The 19,089-nt window shown below is 27.0% G+C and overlaps 2 protein-coding genes across 17 annotated transcripts in view; both read left to right on the top strand.

Moving 5' to 3' along the window:
• The window catches only part of LOC124424171, a 50,006-nt gene extending 37,005 nt beyond the window's left edge, over window positions 1–13,001 (top strand). For 15 of the 16 annotated variants that reach the window (XM_046962887.1, XM_046962852.1, XM_046962974.1 and 12 more), the window contains 10 exons: window positions 222–420; window positions 803–955; window positions 3,893–4,186; window positions 4,441–4,582; window positions 5,161–5,339; window positions 5,466–5,655; window positions 5,740–5,908; window positions 6,010–6,133; window positions 6,379–6,527; window positions 6,759–13,001. In XM_046962887.1, coding sequence (XP_046818843.1) covers window positions 222–420; window positions 803–955; window positions 3,893–4,186; window positions 4,441–4,582; window positions 5,161–5,339; window positions 5,466–5,655; window positions 5,740–5,908; window positions 6,010–6,133; window positions 6,379–6,527; window positions 6,759–6,947 — 1,788 coding nt within the window. In that variant the 3' untranslated portion in view covers window positions 6,948–13,001. The remainder of the gene's footprint in view (window positions 1–221; window positions 421–802; window positions 956–3,892; window positions 4,187–4,440; window positions 4,583–5,160; window positions 5,340–5,465; window positions 5,656–5,739; window positions 5,909–6,009; window positions 6,134–6,378; window positions 6,528–6,758) is intronic. The other variant, XM_046962896.1, reaches the window with a different exon arrangement.
• A 2,435-nt stretch (window positions 13,002–15,436) lies between these two features.
• On the top strand, window positions 15,437–18,563 carry LOC124421608 (puff-specific protein Bx42). Its single transcript, XM_046956986.1, has 7 exons — window positions 15,437–15,556; window positions 15,744–15,897; window positions 15,985–16,460; window positions 16,553–16,688; window positions 16,755–17,013; window positions 17,194–17,575; window positions 17,678–18,563. The coding sequence occupies exons 1-7, from the start codon at window positions 15,543–15,545 to the stop codon at window positions 17,886–17,888; spliced, it is 1,632 nt and encodes a 543-aa protein (XP_046812942.1). The 5' UTR covers window positions 15,437–15,542; the 3' UTR covers window positions 17,889–18,563.
• Window positions 18,564–19,089: the final 526 nt, after the last annotated feature.

Raw genomic sequence — 19,089 nt, 5'->3', positions numbered from 1 at the left:
TTTTTTCTTTTTTCTTTTTTTTTTTTTTTTTTTTTTGTTACATTCTTTTCTTCTTGTTTGAATTTATTTATCGTTTTATTTTTATCTTCTTCGTTTATCTTTATTCGTATCGGCGATCAAACGTATCAAAATAATCGAACAATTATTTGCTCTTTATAAACTTCGTCATCGATAAGCTATAGAAGAAGTTCTCATTCGTATCGTATGATTTTATTTTACAGGTCCCTTACAACTTCACGGTCTTTCCAAATTTCATGGGTAACTTCGGTCAACGGGACGCTCAACAAGAATTGCAATTATACAAGTCCGTCGTAGATGTTAGGTGTTACGAATTGGCAGCTCTATTTCTATGTAGTATCTTCGTACCGAAGTGTGGATCTCGTGGTCATTTGGTCCGACCTTGTCGTAGTCTCTGTTCTGGTAAGTTTATTCTTGATTTTTTTTCCTTTCTTTTTTCTTTTTTTTTTTTTTTTTTCTTTCTTTTTCACGTTGACATTAAATCGAATTTGTAATAGAATTGAAAAAGAGAAGACGTTTGGAATTATTTTGAATTATTCATTTTCCTTCTTTTTTTTTTTTCACATTCATATACAAATTAAATGAGTCGAATTAAAAAAAAAGAAAAAAAAAAAATTAAATAATAAATTTCAAAACAAAGAAGCAAATAAATTTAATTCAAATAATTTTCGATTACTTTTCAATATGAAATTCATACGAAACTAATAAACGAATGATAAATAATATAATAATGATTTAGATTGATGAACATTTTTTGTTTGTTTTTTCCCCTTTTATTTTACAGAAACTAAAAGGCGTTGTGGTTTCTTTCTCGAAGTCTTTAGCTTGGCACTACCGGATTATCTCGAATGTGATCTATTTCCGGAAAATGATAATCCAGATGTCTGCGTGGGCCATTTTGAAGTGATAGAAACAAACGCGAGAGCTCAGAAACCGGGTAAGTTGTTAAGATAATAAATTTAATCGAAAATCAAAAGAGGACAATCAAACGCATAATTTGCATTATATTTTTCTTTATCTTTCATTAAATCTTTAATTTTATAATATTTTGATCTTACTAACGTCCCATATGAAAAATATTTTTTGAAAGTATTTGAACCTTGAAATATTCAATAGAATTAATTTTGGGAAAGAGCTGAGAATCCTCGATTAAGAATTGGATAAGCGAAGGATTAAAATAATCTTGACGGAGCAGTCAGTCGGCATACGAGATTATAACAGCTCCAGAGTTTAAGGGCTTTAGTAAAATGGAGCATCATCTCTGACAATTAGATTTCCTTAAGGGAGAATTTCACGATGACAATGGCGTGATAATTGAATTTTTCATAATAAATAGATAAACATTTTTAAAAAATATGTGATAGTTAAATTTTGTTATTTACATAGTGAAACTTACAAAATTCATAAAAATAACAAATCATTTTACATTCGCAATGTTAACCAATCATATAAATATAATCATTTGAATTAATACGCTATAATTACATTATTTAATTATTTTTCAACGAAACGAAATTTAACAAATTGTTCAATACTATAATATACGATCTGAAAAATTACAAATCTTTATACATTTACGTTGCTTAAAAATCATATGAACCTTAATCCGAACTTGAATTAAAATTTATCGTTTAAAAGGAATATTCTTATTTGATATAATTGAAATTCGTTGAAAGTTCACGTATCTTTTTGAATTAACGTACATATATTTTTAGTATAAAAAGATAACGTATAGAATTCGTACGCATACTTAACGTAGTTAATGCAACAGGTGTGCCGAACGAGATCAATAACGCTTATACAACGTTTTCATCTTAAAACCACGGCTTGTAACTGTTTAATGAATTCTACTTGGTAACACTTTCGTAGGGACCAAAATTGCTTCGCTATAGCGTGTACTTGCTCACCACAAACAAAACCGATACCAACTGAGATTACATTTTCCTTAGTATAAATGGACAACGGGTAACGTTTCGTAATTACTTTCTAGAGTATCTCTAAGCTTCTGAAGAGAATTTATATTGAAACTAAATCTCATATTATGCATCCAATATACATCAATTTTACTTAAAATATATATATATATATATATATATTTTTTTTTTTACATTTTACACGATCTAGAGATATATAAATTAAAGACAGTTTATATAAATTAATAATACATAAAATAAGTAGACAAATATAAAGTACCTATTTGATAAATATTTATAAAATCCATTAGTCCTTTATTCTTAGGTGTTGAAATAGGTAGAAAATATGAAACGATGAGGAACATTCGAATAGTGCTGCACGAGTTGCAATTGCTAAAGCAAACATTGGCGAGATTGAGAGGGCAGGTATTGATCGAGAATAGCAGGATGGTCTTTCGCGTCGAATAATCGGCCGATCGGTGTTCTAGATCGAATCGCAACGATAAATCGAGTCATTTGCGTCTACGCTTAATTAAGGCTTTAAAGTGTGCCAGGACTATTGGAGTTTGCCTATCAGAGGAGTTTCAGTAATTTCAATGTATACACACACTCTCTCTCTTTTTATCTCTCTTTCTCACTCTCTCTCTCTTTCTCTCTCTTCACCTCCCTCTTTGCAATTAATCCTTGCCTTCTCTTTCTTCGCTTATCTCCTTTCCATCTTCGTTTGATCAACATTTTCTCTCTCTCTCTCTCTCTCTCTCTCTCTCTCTTTTATTAATTTCTAACGCAATCTCGATCCTACTCTTTTTTATTCTTTATTTTCTTATTTATTTAATAATTTTTTTTTCAAGGAGGATGAAAACGACGACTGCTTTTCGATAATAATAAAAAGAAAAAGAAAAAAAAAAGAAAAAAAATTATGAAAAGAAATTAAAAAAACAAAAAAAAAAAAAAAAAGAAAGAAAAACTGTAATTATAAACGACTTCATTAAAAATCTATGTTTTTTTACGAAAATAATATCGATATAGAGAATATTTCCATTAAACTCTCATAGCCGTATTTGCAAAAGTACATACATACATACATACATACATACATATATATATACATACATACATACATACATACATACATGAAAGTATATGCATGATGGCTTTAGCAAACACATGTTGTTACCTTGTACACAAATAATATATAGAAATACGTTACAGTTGGAGTATATAGCTATTATAGCACAAGAAGATAGATTTTAAATTCATATTAAACTATCGCACAGTGGATTATATTTGCTAGGCAACGTTACCGCAGTTAGAATTGGTGGTTTTGCTCTGTTTCCATTATTATTCCCCCACTAGCTCCTAAAATCCCATTCCCAAAACCCCTTCAGTGAATATGCAAATCTACTCATGGCAATAATTCAACTAATTAGATCGTTATGATTTACGAAATATAAGTCTATGCGAGATCATTTTGTTAATATTTTTGTTTCCTTCTTGTTTTTTTTTTTTTCGGGACAGAGAGGAGAGGATTTTTGATATTATCAAATAAAATGCAATAAAGTGAAATAAAATAAAAGGGAAAAAGACAGAAGTGAATTAAATAAAATTGAATTAAATAAAAAAAATTTCAAAGATTAATGGAATGTTTTGCGTGAACGTGATCGACATTAAAAATCGATGAATACTATATGCATATATATATATATATATATTCTCTCTCTCTCTCTCTCTCTCTCTCTCTCTCTCTCTCTCTCTTTTTATTTCTTAACATTTTTAAAAACGAAATTCATCGTGTGTTTTGTTTTTTTTTTTTTTCACAGAGCATATAAAATCTGTACTTTAATGGATTAGCGCGTGTTCTTTTTTTTTTTTTTTTTTTTTATTGTAGTTTTTTCTTTTCTTTCTTTTTCTTTTTTTTTCTTTTTTCTTTTTTTTTTAGTATTCCACTTGTATGTTTACAGTATGCACCAGTGGTTTTCAATGCGACGACAACCGATGTATACCAGTTGATTGGCGATGCGACGGTCATCTGGATTGCGCCGATCATAGTGACGAGATCGGATGCGGCGAGTGTGGTTCCGTTTCCTTGTCAAAGTTTAATAATAGTAACAAAGGAGATAAAAGGAAATTTACTCTGTCGAAGAGTACTCAATCAAAGGCTACTTTACATTGCGGCGAAAGGAGATGCATGTCAGCTAGTCATATTTGCGATGGAGTCATGGATTGTCCTTGGGGACAGGACGAACGTTATTGCTGTAAGATTATTTCGTTTTCTTATTTATTTATTTATTTATTTATTTATGTATTTACTTTTATTTCTTTTTTATTTCTTTTTTATTTTTAATCTTATAAGGACGAAAGAAAAAACATTTCGAACGTTTACACGTTTAAAATTTTTAATTAAAATATCATGAATGTTTCTTTTTTCTTTCCCTCTCTTTCTATATATATATATATATATATATATATATATATATATATATATATAAATATTTTTTGTTGTTGTTAGTAAAACTGAGCCAAAAAAATGGTGACATTGGTAAAGGACTTCTTGAAGTTTATCACGCAGAAATGGGTAAATTTATGCCAGCTTGTATACCACCAAAGATGCACGTCACCGCCCAAGCTATTTGTTCCCTTCTAGGCTACACGTAAGACTTATTGACCTTTCATTCTCTCTATATCAATGTTTTTCCACACCTCGCTACTCTCTCTTTCTCTCTCTCTCGCTTTCTATCTCTTTCTCTCGCCCCATTATAAGAAATATTTTTATATTACTATATATGTCATGATAAAGCTGACAAGGTTGAATTATTTACTTGATCTTTTTCTCTCTTTCCTTTTTCCTTTTTTTTATTTTTTTTCTTTTCTTTTTTTTTTTTTTTTTTTTTAAATCATGTAAAACAAATCAATTTAGGGGCTTTAACGTACTTGCTAATTATCAATTTTTATTATATAAATGATAATTTTTATAAATATAATTTATTATATACCAATATAATTAACTTTTATTATGCCTCATGAAAATAATGTTACATGACCGAATTATTTATTTTTTTTCTTCTTCTTTTCTTATCATTTAAAATTTTATCAATTGGGCTTCAACGAATTTACTAATCGTCGAAATTTTATTAAATAATAGATTTTTATGATTACAATTTATCATAACTTTTACAACATTACACTTGTAAATATTAATTTATTTGATATTTTTTTTCTTTTTTTTTAGTGTCGCTCTTTCATCGGATTTTTCTAACAAAGATGGTAACTTGACTATGATTCAAGCCTTCAATGAATCGAATCAGTATCGGAGATTAACACCAAAGCGAAGTTTATTGAAAAAATTTCAAGCGTGTGTAAAAGAGGATGAGGATTATCCGACAGTAAAACTCACTTGTTCCGAATACGGTGAATTTCAAAGTATATTTATCGCGACCTTTTTTTTTTTTTTTTTCCTTTCAATGAGAATTATTTCGACGAGATATACAAAAAAATAATGGTCTGCCTTGTAAAGAAAAATGTTATGCTTTTCAGCATGTGGAAGGAGATTTCCGCTTTATGGTAATTCAAATGTTAAAACAAGAATCGTCGGTGGCGTAGAAGCTTCACCAGGTGATTGGCCCTTTTTAGCAGCGCTTTTGGGTGGACCCGAACAAATTTTTTATTGCGCTGGTGTACTCATTTCCGATCAATGGGTTTTAACGGCATCACATTGCGTCGGAAAGTAAGAGGAGACTATTTTTCTAATCCAAACGTCATAATCGTATCGACGATTGACTTGTAATTAAAAATTTGTGAAAAAAAAAAGAAAAAATATTTACAGTCTTTCGGATGTATCCGGTTGGACAATTCAATTGGGTATTACCAGAAGACACAGTCATACATATCTTGGTCAGAAATTAAAGATCAAAAGGGTTATTCGTCATCCTGATTATAGTTTAGGTGTCGTTCATGATAACGACGTTGCTTTGTGTCAGGTATATTTCGAATTTTTATTTATATTAAATTTACATTTTTTTTTTTAATTTATATCGAATCATTAAAAATAATAATGATTTTATATTTGTATTATTGTCAGCTCGAAAAACGTGTTCAATTTCATGAACATTTGAGACCAGTATGCCTACCTAATGCTACAACCAATCTTGCTCCTGCGACACTGTGCACAGTAATTGGTTGGGGTAAGAAGAACGACACACAGGGTAAGTACTTTAACGAATCAATTTCTATCGTTCACTAGAAAAAGTAAATCGATCGAGAGGAGGCTTTAAAAATGCAAAGTGTTTCTCGTAGCGAATAATCGAGTAAATAAGATTGAATGCTTTGGTAAATACACAAAATTGAATTGAATCGATATATATATATATATATATATTATAGAATGATATTAAAAAAAAAAATCTCTATTTCTGAATAAACTTCGGAATGATAAGATGATTAATTATAGAAGCTGAATACGAACCGGCTGTAAATGAGGTACAAGTTCCTGTTTTAAACAGACAGGTTTGTAATATGTGGTTGGCTTACAAGGAATTGAATGTAACAGACGGTATGATATGCGCTGGTTATCCAGATGGTGGGAAGGATGCTTGTCAGGTAAATAAAAAAAGAAAAAAAAAAAAAAGAAACATACAAACAAATAAAGAAATCAATTCGTTTCTTTTTCTTTCTTTTCTTTTTCTTTTTTTTTCTTCTTCTTCCTTTCGCATAAAAGTCAATCGATTGTTTCAAAGCAAAAGCTTTTTTATTGTACATGCATTACAATCTAAGGAGTATATTTTGTTTATGTAATTGAAATAGAATAAAAACATGTATATTTGATTGAAGGGCGATTCTGGAGGGCCTCTGTTATGTCAAGACAAAGATGACAAAGAGAAATGGTTCGTGGGTGGAATTGTAAGTTGGGGTATAGATTGTGCCCGGCCTAAGTTACCGGGTGTTTATGCCTATGTACCAAAATACGTCCCATGGATTCGAAATGAAATGGCGAAGTATTCTGAAAAGGACGAGCTATAATGAAAGCACTTCTTTCAGACATAATTGAAATATTATTCGAAAAAGGGAAGGTATTTCTTTTGGAAGAACGTATCTTATAATATAGGTCCTTTAAAACAGTTCAGGAAAAACAAATGGAGAAATATTAAATATATATCTTGGAATAGCAAGATAATAATGAGACAATAATCATGGGGGGGGGGAAAAAAAAAAAAGAAAAAAAAATATTTATATACCCGGAGTTTGAATTGTAAACAAATATTTTCTGCAAATTTTAACGACCCCTTTCTAATTAATATATGGTCGTTAATATTTTAACGTTAATTAATTCTGGAGAGAAAAAAAAAATTACGGGACGTCGTTTTTTTTTTTTTTTTTTTTTTTTTTTTTAATTAAATCATACGCCTAAAAAGGATTTACAAAAATTCAAAGTGAATATATTTTACACGTTATATCAAGATTAGAATACTGCTGCTTTTTTTTTTTTCTTTTTTTTTTTTTTTTTTTTTTTTATGTTTCGAAGCATTAACGTAAAACCTATACGACAATCGTTTTCGAGCTTCTTTCCTACAGGATATTTTCATAAACTATAATATTGAAGGAATTGTGGACTATGTTTTAATAAAAAAAATCCTGTTCAATTTGTAGATTTCTCTCTTTGTGGAGTCACAGTGTATCCATTTTTTACAGACGTTTTAAGATTGTTATACGAGATATTGTCCGTAATTTAAGGGGGGTATAAAAGTTATGGGAAATAGAAATTAGAATTGTGCAAATGAATACGTCTGATTTAATTGGATGCTAGTGATGATGATGATGATGATGACGATGATGATGATAATTATAATGATAATGATAATGATAATAATGATGATGATGATGATGAGAAGACTATGATTTTGAGAATGGGGAAGAGTGTTCCTCGAAACTAGAGTGTCGTTTAAGAGAGAGAGAGAGAGAGAGAGAGAGAGAGAGAGAGAGAGAGAGAGAGAGAGAGAGAGAAAGAAAAGAAAGAAATGGCAATTTTAGATTACAAAGAAAAAAAAACGAAAAAAAAAAGAAAAAAAAAAAGAAAAAGGAAAAAAAAAGCAAACATTTCAATTAGTGCGAAGAAAAATGAAATAATTGGAAACATAGTAGTGTTTATAGATTTTCTCGTATAGTGAAACTATATTAAGCTTATTGCGTGAATGCGATTGACCCTTCTCCCATAAAGTTGAAGTTCAGATAATGAGAGTAAAACGCGTTGCCATTTTTTTAGAAAAAAAAAAAAAAAAAAGAAAAAAAAAATCAATATGATATATAAAAGTTTAATCGATGCGTAAAAATGTACCTTTGGTATTGAGAAATGAGATTAGTAAGATTAATGAAGAAAATTAAAAATATATTCGCGCATCTAATGCGCCTAAAAAGATTTTTTAACGCTATCACCAACTTTTAACGTGCCAGGTGTATTATAGACCACCAAGTGGTCAAAATCAATCCTTTATAGAATGCGCGTGTGTGCGCGCGTGCGCGCCCGAGCGCGCGCGCTTTTAAAGGGACGTCAATATTTATTTGATATTTTTCTTCTATTTTTTTTAAATATTTTTTCTTTTTTTGTATATGTATATTTATATATATACATATACATATATTTTTGTTATTTTTTTTTTATTTGTTTATTTTTTTTTTTTTTTTTTTTTTTTATTAAAACATTGTCAATGATCATTCTTTTCAACGAAGATTGACAAACGTAATCGATTATTAAAGAAGAAAGATTGGAAAAAATTGATAATGACTACCTGTGTGTGTATGTGTGTGCGTGTGTGTGTGTATGTGTGTGTGTGTGTGTGACATAAAAGAAAAAAAGAAAAAGAAAAAAAACTGTACTTTTATATAAAAGTATTTTTAATGGTTAACACACAATGCAAGTAGAGTATCTATCGTATAATTGCATAAAATGCAGCATAGTATTAAAAAAAAAGGAAAAAAAAAAAAAAAAAAAATTAAAAAAATTAAAAAAATTAAAAAAGGCATAATATTAAATGAGTTTAAGATTTAATTGATACGAATGGACGTTTCGTGTGACAATGAGATATCAACGAGGAATCTATGAAAGCATATATATGTACATACTCGTAGATATTTATCAAATATGCAGTAATATCATATATAATTTAGATTTCATATTAAGCAAGATATCTTCAAAATTTTTTATACATTCGTTTTATCAGACATGCATAGAAGATATAAAAGAAGGGATTTCATTTGAATTTATATATTCAGAATTTTTTTATATATTTATTTATTTAAAAAAATTATTATATATAATGTTAAATGTATTATATATATAACAAATATTCATAACAGCGAAACTTGCATTAAATCTTAAATCATAAATTTATTAATCATATTTATTTCTCTGAAATATATTAAAGAGAAAGAAATGGGTGGGAGAGAGTCAGAATTTTTCTTACAATTGTTTAAAGAAACAAATTTTTAAAACAGTAGGTACTTGTTATAAATTTTATTCCAGAGTTTTCTTCCCAGTTGGAATCACATTATATGTATGATGCATTAACAATACTAATAACATCATATATATGTTTCTATAATGTTGTGTATAACACAACTATTGAAATATACTTGTGAAGATAATAATTAGGAAAAAAAAAAAAAATAGTTAAATACGTATACTCAGCTTTTCAAATCGTATATACATTTTATGCAGTTGTTTAGTATTAGGATAAGAATAATGTTGACTGAATTCTAGGGACAATAATTTGCACCCAGCACTTTTTTGATCTGCACCATAAAGAAAATAGTTTTTAAACGAATATACTTTATGATATATTATTTATTGAAAGTAGAGCATAATGAATTATGAGACTTAGATTTTTTCTAAGTATATAAACAAAAAAAAAAAGAAAAAAACCAAAGAAAAATGATAGTATTGTTGGTTGCTATATAACTTGATTATAATTTGTAATTTTTTTTTTTTTTTTTTCAATTTACATACTTCTTACAATCATTGACAAATTTTGAATAATGTCATTACAATAAACTTTTTATAGTAACAGCAGAAGCTTCCTATTTTATAATATTTTTCATTCGATAATAATCTGAATGAAGGAATTTGCTGATAATAATAGAAAACATTTGACAATAATGATCTTCCTTAGTATCCAGACAACGCTTAGTGTTAAATTAAGAAATGAATATAATAATAATAATAACCGACAATACTGTGTGAACAGACAATAAATACAATTAGGGATGTTCTTATATGGACAATAAATTATTAATTAAGGTTGATATATATATAATGCTTAATATAAGATTTGCATGTGATCAGCAAGTAGTCATTGTCATTACTATAATAGTATATTCGTTAAAACTATTAGTATAAAAGCATTCTTTATGTGCAACAGATAAACATAACGTCTGTTGAATATTGAATAAGCTTTAGATTGTTATTATGTATAAGAAAAAGAAAACATCTTTTTCTAATGTAACGTTAATTAATATTCATCCATACTATTGTGTGGATTAAGTTATATTTGAAAATTTTATTTTCTTCTGAGTTATTACACGTTTAACTTATTTTAAAAAATTTTGGTACGAACAATCGTTCATTAAAAAATAAGTAAATATTTAATCTCAATTAGATGCAATATTACTTTTGCATGTAGGCTGATAAATAAATATGGTAGATTAATTTAGTCGAAAATTAATAATAAGATATTGGATAATTTATAAGGATATGCTTAATCAAATACAAATATAAAATAATGATAATTATATGACAATATTACGGTAAATGTTACTGCAAGCATGTACTATATCATAAAAAAAAGAAAATGTAAATTATTTATATAAAAAGATTTTATTTCTTTCATATTTCCAAATTGGAATAGACAAGACATGCAATTATAAAATTTTTGTTAATCTTTTTGTAATTAGACTCGATATATTTTTTTACATAATGCCTTGAAAGAAAAAAGACAATTCTAGTGACATATTAAAAAAAAAAAAGGAAAAAAAAAGAGATTAATTAATATAGTGCCGTGAATAGAAATTTTCAATGATATTGAAAAATTCTGACTAAACATCATTATAACCAAGGCAAATTATTGAAAGAAACTTTATCACATATTTTAATTAAACAATAGTATATTTTTGCAAAAGAGATAGATCAAATAATATTCAAATTAACAATATTATTCCTCATAACAACTTTATATTATTGAAATGATTTTGAGAAAAAAAAATTTTTCTACTTCAAAAAATACATAAGTCAATGCCTGTAGTCAATATACTATTTTAAAAAAGCCATAGCTGTGAATAAGTAAATTCTAATAGTAGTAAATATAATAGTAACATACATAGCATATATAAGTTGGATAAACAAATTTTTGACTCAACATTGCACTTAATTAACAAATGTAATGTATTTTTCTCTACTTTCTTTCTTTTTTTTTTCTTTTTTTTTTCTTTTTTTTTTTTTTTAATATTTTTAGGAAGTATCAGAACATTATATATATAAATATATGATCTCGCTAACTGTCATATAACATGCACATCCTTGTTATTGTATTAGAAATTAATAATTACGAATATAAGAGTTTATATAAGTGTTATAAAAAGTTACTTTAAAGAATGTGAAAAAATGGCGCGCACAAAAGTACAGGTATTTCTATAAGAAGAAATTCTTCTCAAAGAATACAATAAAAAATGCGTAACTACTCCTGTGAAGTCAATGTTAAATAGAATTATATACATACATACATATATATATATATAGTTAATTGTACCTTAATTATATATTAAAACTAACTAAATCATAGTGTAAATAAGATATAATCTATATTAGAAAATGTTCTTAGATAAAAGATGATATCTTTATAGAATTCATTTTTACAAAAAAAGAGGTTTCTTCTTTTTTCTTTTTTTTTTTTTTTGAATGCTTTTAATGATTCCAAAACTTATATATTGAATTTTCCAACAAAACAATTCTTATATCTTATTCTTGTTAAATTATTAGTGGATACATACTTATATTTGTGTAAAAACGTACACAGTTATTGAAGTATATATTTACTTAAGAAAAAGTCAACGATATACTATAAAAATCAATCAAATATAAAAAAAAAATATACTTTAAAAGAATTATACGCAAGATTGAATAACATTTGAGTTTGTAATATTTAAGTAAATATATAATTTAATTTTATTTTTGTTCAAGAGATATCTCATGAATTAACAGTACATACTTGATAATAATCAATGTTAAGTACATAGATAATATAATAGTTTAATATGGCAATGAGAAGGATAATTTTATAAAGTTGAATCTTGATAAAATCTTACAAAATTATCCTTCGATTTTTGCATTTGAAAGAGAGAGAAAGAAAGAGAAACTCTAACTTGAATTTGACAAATGATATTATAATGATATAAGTTAATGTTGAAAGTAAGATGAAAACTTCGCTTTTCTTTAGAATAGTTTTCAAGAAACGTAGCTCGAATATTTTGAATGTGATTGCTTTTGTGCTCTGCGCACAAGTCCTAACTGTACAATTAGTGATTGATATATATATATATATAAAACAGCATATTATTATATATATACATGACGACATACAGTGCTGCAATGTAGAACTATAATATTAACGATCGGAATATTATCTGTATTGAAGAAAAGAATACGTAACAATGATGAAAAAAATAATGTTTGAATGTTGAATATGTAACTTTGACTATAATATAGATATATACATACAAACATGTAATATACATACATATATACATACATACATACATACATACATCATATATACATACATACATACATACATATATCATATATACATACATATATACATATATACATGCATATATACACATACATATACATGCATACACATTCACAAGTTATGTGTCGCTGTGATTGATACATAGTCTTACAATTAGATAGTGTTGTATCGTTAGATCCGTAATTAAGATTAAATGAAATAAGAGCAGTCGCAGATGTCAATCGTCTTTAATGAATGTTGTGTATGTAATAAGTCGTTGTATTCAACGATAACAAAACGCTCGAAGATTTAATTTTTTCTCACCCCCTTTCTTTTTCTGCTTTTTTTTTTCTTTACTTTTTCTTTTCTTTTTTTCTTTTTTTTTTTTTTTTTATATCACAAATAGATCCTTTAATAATTCTGTTACTATCCCCGTTCACTCATTCTATTAATAATGTTATTGTTTTTCATTTGTTTATTAACTTTACAATTAACATTACTATAAGAAAAAAGAGAAACTAATGTTTGATTAGATTTTTATCGAGGGAATTCAGTTATTACGATAATCATCATCATTTTCTTTAACGCTCTCCTTTAACAAATATCGAAAAAGAGAAAAAGAAGGATATAAAAAAAAAAAAAAAAAAAGAAGACAAAAAGAAAAAAAAAGAACAAAGAAAAACAAAACCTGAAAACAATGATGTTATCTACGCTTTATACGTGATTTATCTCTGCTGGCAGAAAAGTTTCTTTCACGAGTTTGTGAAGTAATTAAACTCGAAGTTGACTTCGCGGTAATTACCGTAGTATTCAACGCTTGCACTGCCTTCTCCCTTTTCATTAGTGTAATCTCACAGGAAAAAAAAAAAAAGAAAAAAGAAAAAAAAGATGTAAACGGCAAAAAAAAAAAATGAAAGAAAACATAATAACATAATAATTATAATAATAAATAAAAAAGCGACTGTATCTGATCCTTTAGTAAAAAAAAAAGAGAAAAAAGAAAAAGAAAAAAAAAGCCACGAACTGCTGTTGCACATTTACACGCATGTTGCTCCTATAATCTATTCAGAAAAAAAGAAAGAAAGAAAGAAAGAAAGAAAGAAAGAAAGAAAGAAAGAAAGAAAGAAAGAAAGAAAGAAATAAACAAAGATCTAACAGAAAATAGTCTAAAAAATGCGAACACATAAACGAAAATGAATTCACTCTTGCTGGTCGAGAGTCGTAGGTTATTATTTGAAAAAAGAAAAAGACATACTTAGGCATATATATATATATATATACATATGTATATATATATTATGGCATCATATGTACTTACAAAAAATGTCATAGCTAATTATTTATAGATATACATACGTATATATATATATATATATATATATATATATATGTATATGTATATATACATGTGTACGTATATATGTATATTTATATATGTAATGGTATTGCAAGCGAAACATATATAATATGAGAAATGCGTTTGAAAACAGATCTCAATATGAATGATTATGCGCTTATGAATTAGAATTCTAAGTTGGGAAACAGGATAATTAATTTTTTTTTCATTTTAAAATTATGTTCGATTGACTTTGCAAAATTTTAGGTTATATAACATTATGGCAGTGCGTTCTCCATTTATTAATAATATTTATTACATAAATAAACATCATTGTATTGCTTATATGTGAATATATGTATATATGTATATCTATATACATATATGCTAGTTCGTAGATCTATTTTTGCAGATTATCTTTCATTAAAGATACATCGTAGATTTGTCATTTTGTTTAACCTTATCAATCTGTACAATATAAAAATTGTATTGTTCTTATAAATAACGAATAAACGTTCCGAAAACATATCCGTACATATCAACTACGGTTTTATTTTGATCGATGTGTAATTTTTTTATTTTATTGTTTTTCTTCCCTTTTTTTTTTCTTTTATACAAATACGACCTCGATACAAACGATACGAATATTTGTATAAAAACCTGTGAAATGTAGACAATCTGCAAAAATAAATGAAATTAAAAGAGAGAGAGAGAAAGAAAGAAAGAAAGAGAGAGAGAGAGAGAGAGAGAGAGAGAGAGAGAGAGAGAGAGAGAGTATATACGAAAGCGCATTGTGAGTTTATAAATGCAACTCAAATTGGTACAAAAAAATAATATATTGAAAAGTATATGGAGATTATATATATACACGCATACACACTCTCATACATTAACAGTGTACTGTAAGAGTATATTATTATATGTAGGAAAAAAGGATATATATATATATATATATATATATATATATATATTCATTATATATATAATGAATATTGATATATGATATATTTATGGAAAATACGTGTTGATAAATAAATTATGTACTAATGGAGCAATCATTTTATTAAAATTTTCCTATCAAAAAGTAGTTCTGTTGCTTTTTCATCCGATTAATGAAATTATTGATTATTATTTTATTTGGCGCCTTAAAAAATGCGCGAAATTTAAAACGATCATATTTTATTTCCATAACATATTCCATTCTTAATATGAATTTAATAAATTCATTAATAATATCTATATATAATTGATACGAAACAGAATACTATTTGATTAGATTTTAATAATTATTTCGTATATTTTATTATATTTAATATTTGATGTAATTTTCTTTCTTTTTTTCTTTTTTAAAAAATTTTATTCTTTTCAAAGTTTTATTAGTTCCTACTTCTGACGCGTTGGCGCTGGTAGCATTGATCATTCGATACATGAATTGATTGTGGTTGGGTTATTTCGTATATTCGTGAATTATTCTGTATTATTTCCTAATATATATTTACAAAAATGTCTTTGACAAGGTAAATTTATAATATCAAATAATAATGCATTAATATTAATTATATAAGTTTTAAAAGAATAGATAGTTACAATTATTTATGATAATGGCGCTTAACCTTATCAAAATTTATATTGATAATACTTTTAGAAAGATTAATTCGAGGAAGTATTTATTTAAGGTTAATAAATTAATATATTTCTATTTAGTTTATTGCCAACACCCAGTCAAGTTGTTTGGGATAGGGAAGATGAAGCTCGTGAACAAAAATTACGTCAAAGACCAGTCTCTGCCTTGGTTAAGGCTGTTATTACAGCACCACCTTATGGACAACGTAAAGGATGGGTTCCACGCAATGCAGAGGTTGAATTATTGTTAATTTTTCTATTTAACAATATATAGTATTTATATTGTTTACATTAAATGAACTTTATGGATAATTTTTGATAGGATTTTGGAGATGGTGGTTCCTTTCCAGAAATTCATGTCGCTCAATATCCTTTGGGAATGGGAATGAAAGGGAAAGAAACGACTAGCAATGCACTTGCAGTTCAATTAGATGCACAAGGAAAAGTTAAATACGATGTTATAGCTAGACAGGGTCATTCTAAAGATAAAATAGTTTATAGTAAACTCAGTGATTTATTACCATCTGAAATAACAAGCGAGGAAGATCCTACATTACAACGTCCAGCTGATGAGGAAATCGATGAGATTACAGAAAAAACTAAGAAAGCTTTAGAAAAAATTACTAGATCAAAAATTGCCGCTGCAATGCCTGTCAGATGTGCGGAAAAACAAGCACCAGCTCAGTATATTCGATATACTCCTTCTCAGCAAGGACAATCATTTAATTCAGGCGCCAAACAAAGAGTTATTAGAATGGTAGAAGCACAGATAGATCCATTGGAGCCACCAAAATTCAAGTAATTATTTATAAATTATATCTTATTTATATTATTAATTACATATATATATATATATATATATATATATATATATATTTTTTTTTATACAGAATTAATAAAAAAATTCCACGAGGACCTCCTTCTCCTCCAGCACCTGTCATGCATTCTCCAACAAGAAAAGTTACGGTGAAAGAACAGAAGGAATGGAAAATACCGCCTTGTATCAGTAATTGGAAAAATGCTAAGGTATCAAATTGTTCCACAGTATAGAATATTTTAATAATTATTAAAAATAATGATATTTTATATTAGGGTTATACAATTCCTCTCGATAAACGTCTCGCTGCAGATGGTCGTGGATTGCAACAAGTTCATTTGAATGAAAATTTTGCGAAATTGGCAGAGGCATTATATATTGCTGATAGGAAAGCTCGTGAAGCAGTTGAAATGAGAGCTCAGTTAGAGAAAAAGTTAGCTCAGAAGGAAAAAGAGAAGAAGGAGGATCATTTGAGACAGTTAGCACAAAAGGCTAGAGAAGAACGTGCTGGATTGAAGTCCAGTGCTGCATTAGGTTTGTTCTTTATTTATAGATGGATAAGAAAATTATTATAAATATTTGAGATAAGAAAAAAAGAGAAGAAAAAAAAGAAAGAAAAAGAAAAATAAAAAAAAAAAATACAAATAAGAATTGTTATAAATATTTTTATTATATTTCAATAGGAAATATATATTATTTTTTGTAATATTACAGATAAAGCCGAAGAATCACGTGAAAGAGATCAGCTAAGACAAGAACGACATAAGGATCGTGCAAGAGATCGAAATTTGGCACGTGCTGCACCAGACAAAAGATCTCGTTTACAACGAGAACGTGAACGTGATATCAGTGAACAAATTGCACTTGGTTTACCAGCGAAAAGCATTCCTACTTCTGGAGAAGCACAATTTGATCAACGTTTGTTTAATACTAGTAAAGGAATGGACAGTGGTTATGGTCATGATGATGAGTACAATGTTTACGATAAACCATGGAAAGATGCAAACTCTATTGCATCTCATATCTATCGGCCAAGTAAAAATATTGATAAAGATAATTATGGAGATGATTTGGAGAAACTTGTTAAAACAAATAGGTTAATTTATTTCTTTTATATCTTGTGTTTATTATTTATATTTTATATATTCAAAATAATATGTTTTTCTTTTTTTTTTCTTTTTTTTTTTTTTTTTTGTAGATTTGTACCGGATAAAGAGTTCAGTGGTACCGATAGATCAACTACACGATCTGGACCAGTACAATTTGAAAAAGATGAGGAAGATCCTTTCGGTTTGGATCAATTCTTGAAACAAGCTAAACATGCTACTAGTTCAACAAGTACAACAACAAAACGTAAAGAAGATCGAGATCAACGTCGTGACGATCGTGATAAACGTAGGAAACATTAATTTTTCTTTTTATTTCGGATTATATAATCATATATTGATAATATACATTATTGCCTGTGTATATACCATATATGTTATATACCATTCAGACAGTTTGGAATGCGTCCGATGGTAGACATTGTTATAATTAAAGCAATAGATAAGTGAAATATTTCATATTAAGTATTTTAATATGTTTATAATTAAGTATATAAAAAAAAAAAAAATATATATATATATATATATATATATAAAAAAAATTTTAAATTAATATCACAAATTACAATATATTGCCGTCGTATTTAGAGGCATTTGTGCGCGTGTGCCTGTGCGTGTGTTAACGCGTACACATTAATAAATAAATTCAATACAAATTCATAATATAACGATTGATAATAATGACCATGCTATTTAAAGTCATTCATTATTTCTGAAATAAAAATAATAAAAGTGGTATCAGATCAAGGCCGATGTCTTTCAACGAAATGATCTTTCGCAATGCCTCGTAGAATACACGTCGTATCTTCCTTAAAAATTTAACATAAGTTTAATTATTTTATTATATTTCGTTTATTAACTATTAGTACAATTGTGTAATCTATCATACATTTTTCACAATTAATAAGATTCAACCGTTTCATTATTTGTAATTAATTTACTTCAGGATATATAATAAATATTGTAATTTTTTAATAATATCATATATTTTAAATACAATTTACGAACTCTCAGTTTTTTTTTTTTTTTTTTTTTTCGAATTTTTGTAAAAACTTTATTGTTGTTTAAATAGATCGTATGGAAAAGTAATTTTTTTTTTAGAGAACAATTAATTCATACATAAGTTCTGTCGCGCTTTTTCAGCGCAAGATAAAATAAAATTAATACTTTCAATGCTTTTATAATTATTTAAACGATATATAGGATACAAGGAATATAATTAATTAACTTTAAATGATAGTATATTCGTTTGAACATTATAAAGACGGTAACGCGCGAGAAATTTAAAATAATTTTAATATAAAATTATGATATTTGAAAATTTTAATCTCCTGGTAGTTGTGCATTGTAAACGTAAAAAATAATAATAAGTAAACACAATAATAAACATGAAAAGTATTAGATTTTAATTAAGAAAAGACTAGTTCCTTTTCTCTATGATTAAAGATTTAGATATTTCTTGAAATTCTTTTGGAATTTGAAATAACAGTAGTAGTGATATTAT

Source organism: Vespa crabro, chromosome 1 (assembly GCF_910589235.1).
Source record: "Vespa crabro chromosome 1, iyVesCrab1.2, whole genome shotgun sequence".
In the NCBI taxonomy this organism is placed as follows: Eukaryota; Metazoa; Arthropoda; class Insecta; order Hymenoptera; family Vespidae; genus Vespa; species Vespa crabro.
Note: the sequence above shows the minus strand (reverse complement) of the source record. Positions and strands in the feature narration are given on the sequence as shown.

Bases quoted from the DNA above. Each gene is read 5' to 3' on its own strand.
- LOC124421608 (XM_046956986.1), top strand. The intron at 16,689-16,754 runs GTATCAAATTGT...ATTTTATATTAG, and splicing joins GTAATTGGAAAAATGCTAAG to GGTTATACAATTCCTCTCGA. The intron at 17,014-17,193 runs GTTTGTTCTTTA...GTAATATTACAG, and splicing joins GAAGTCCAGTGCTGCATTAG to ATAAAGCCGAAGAATCACGT.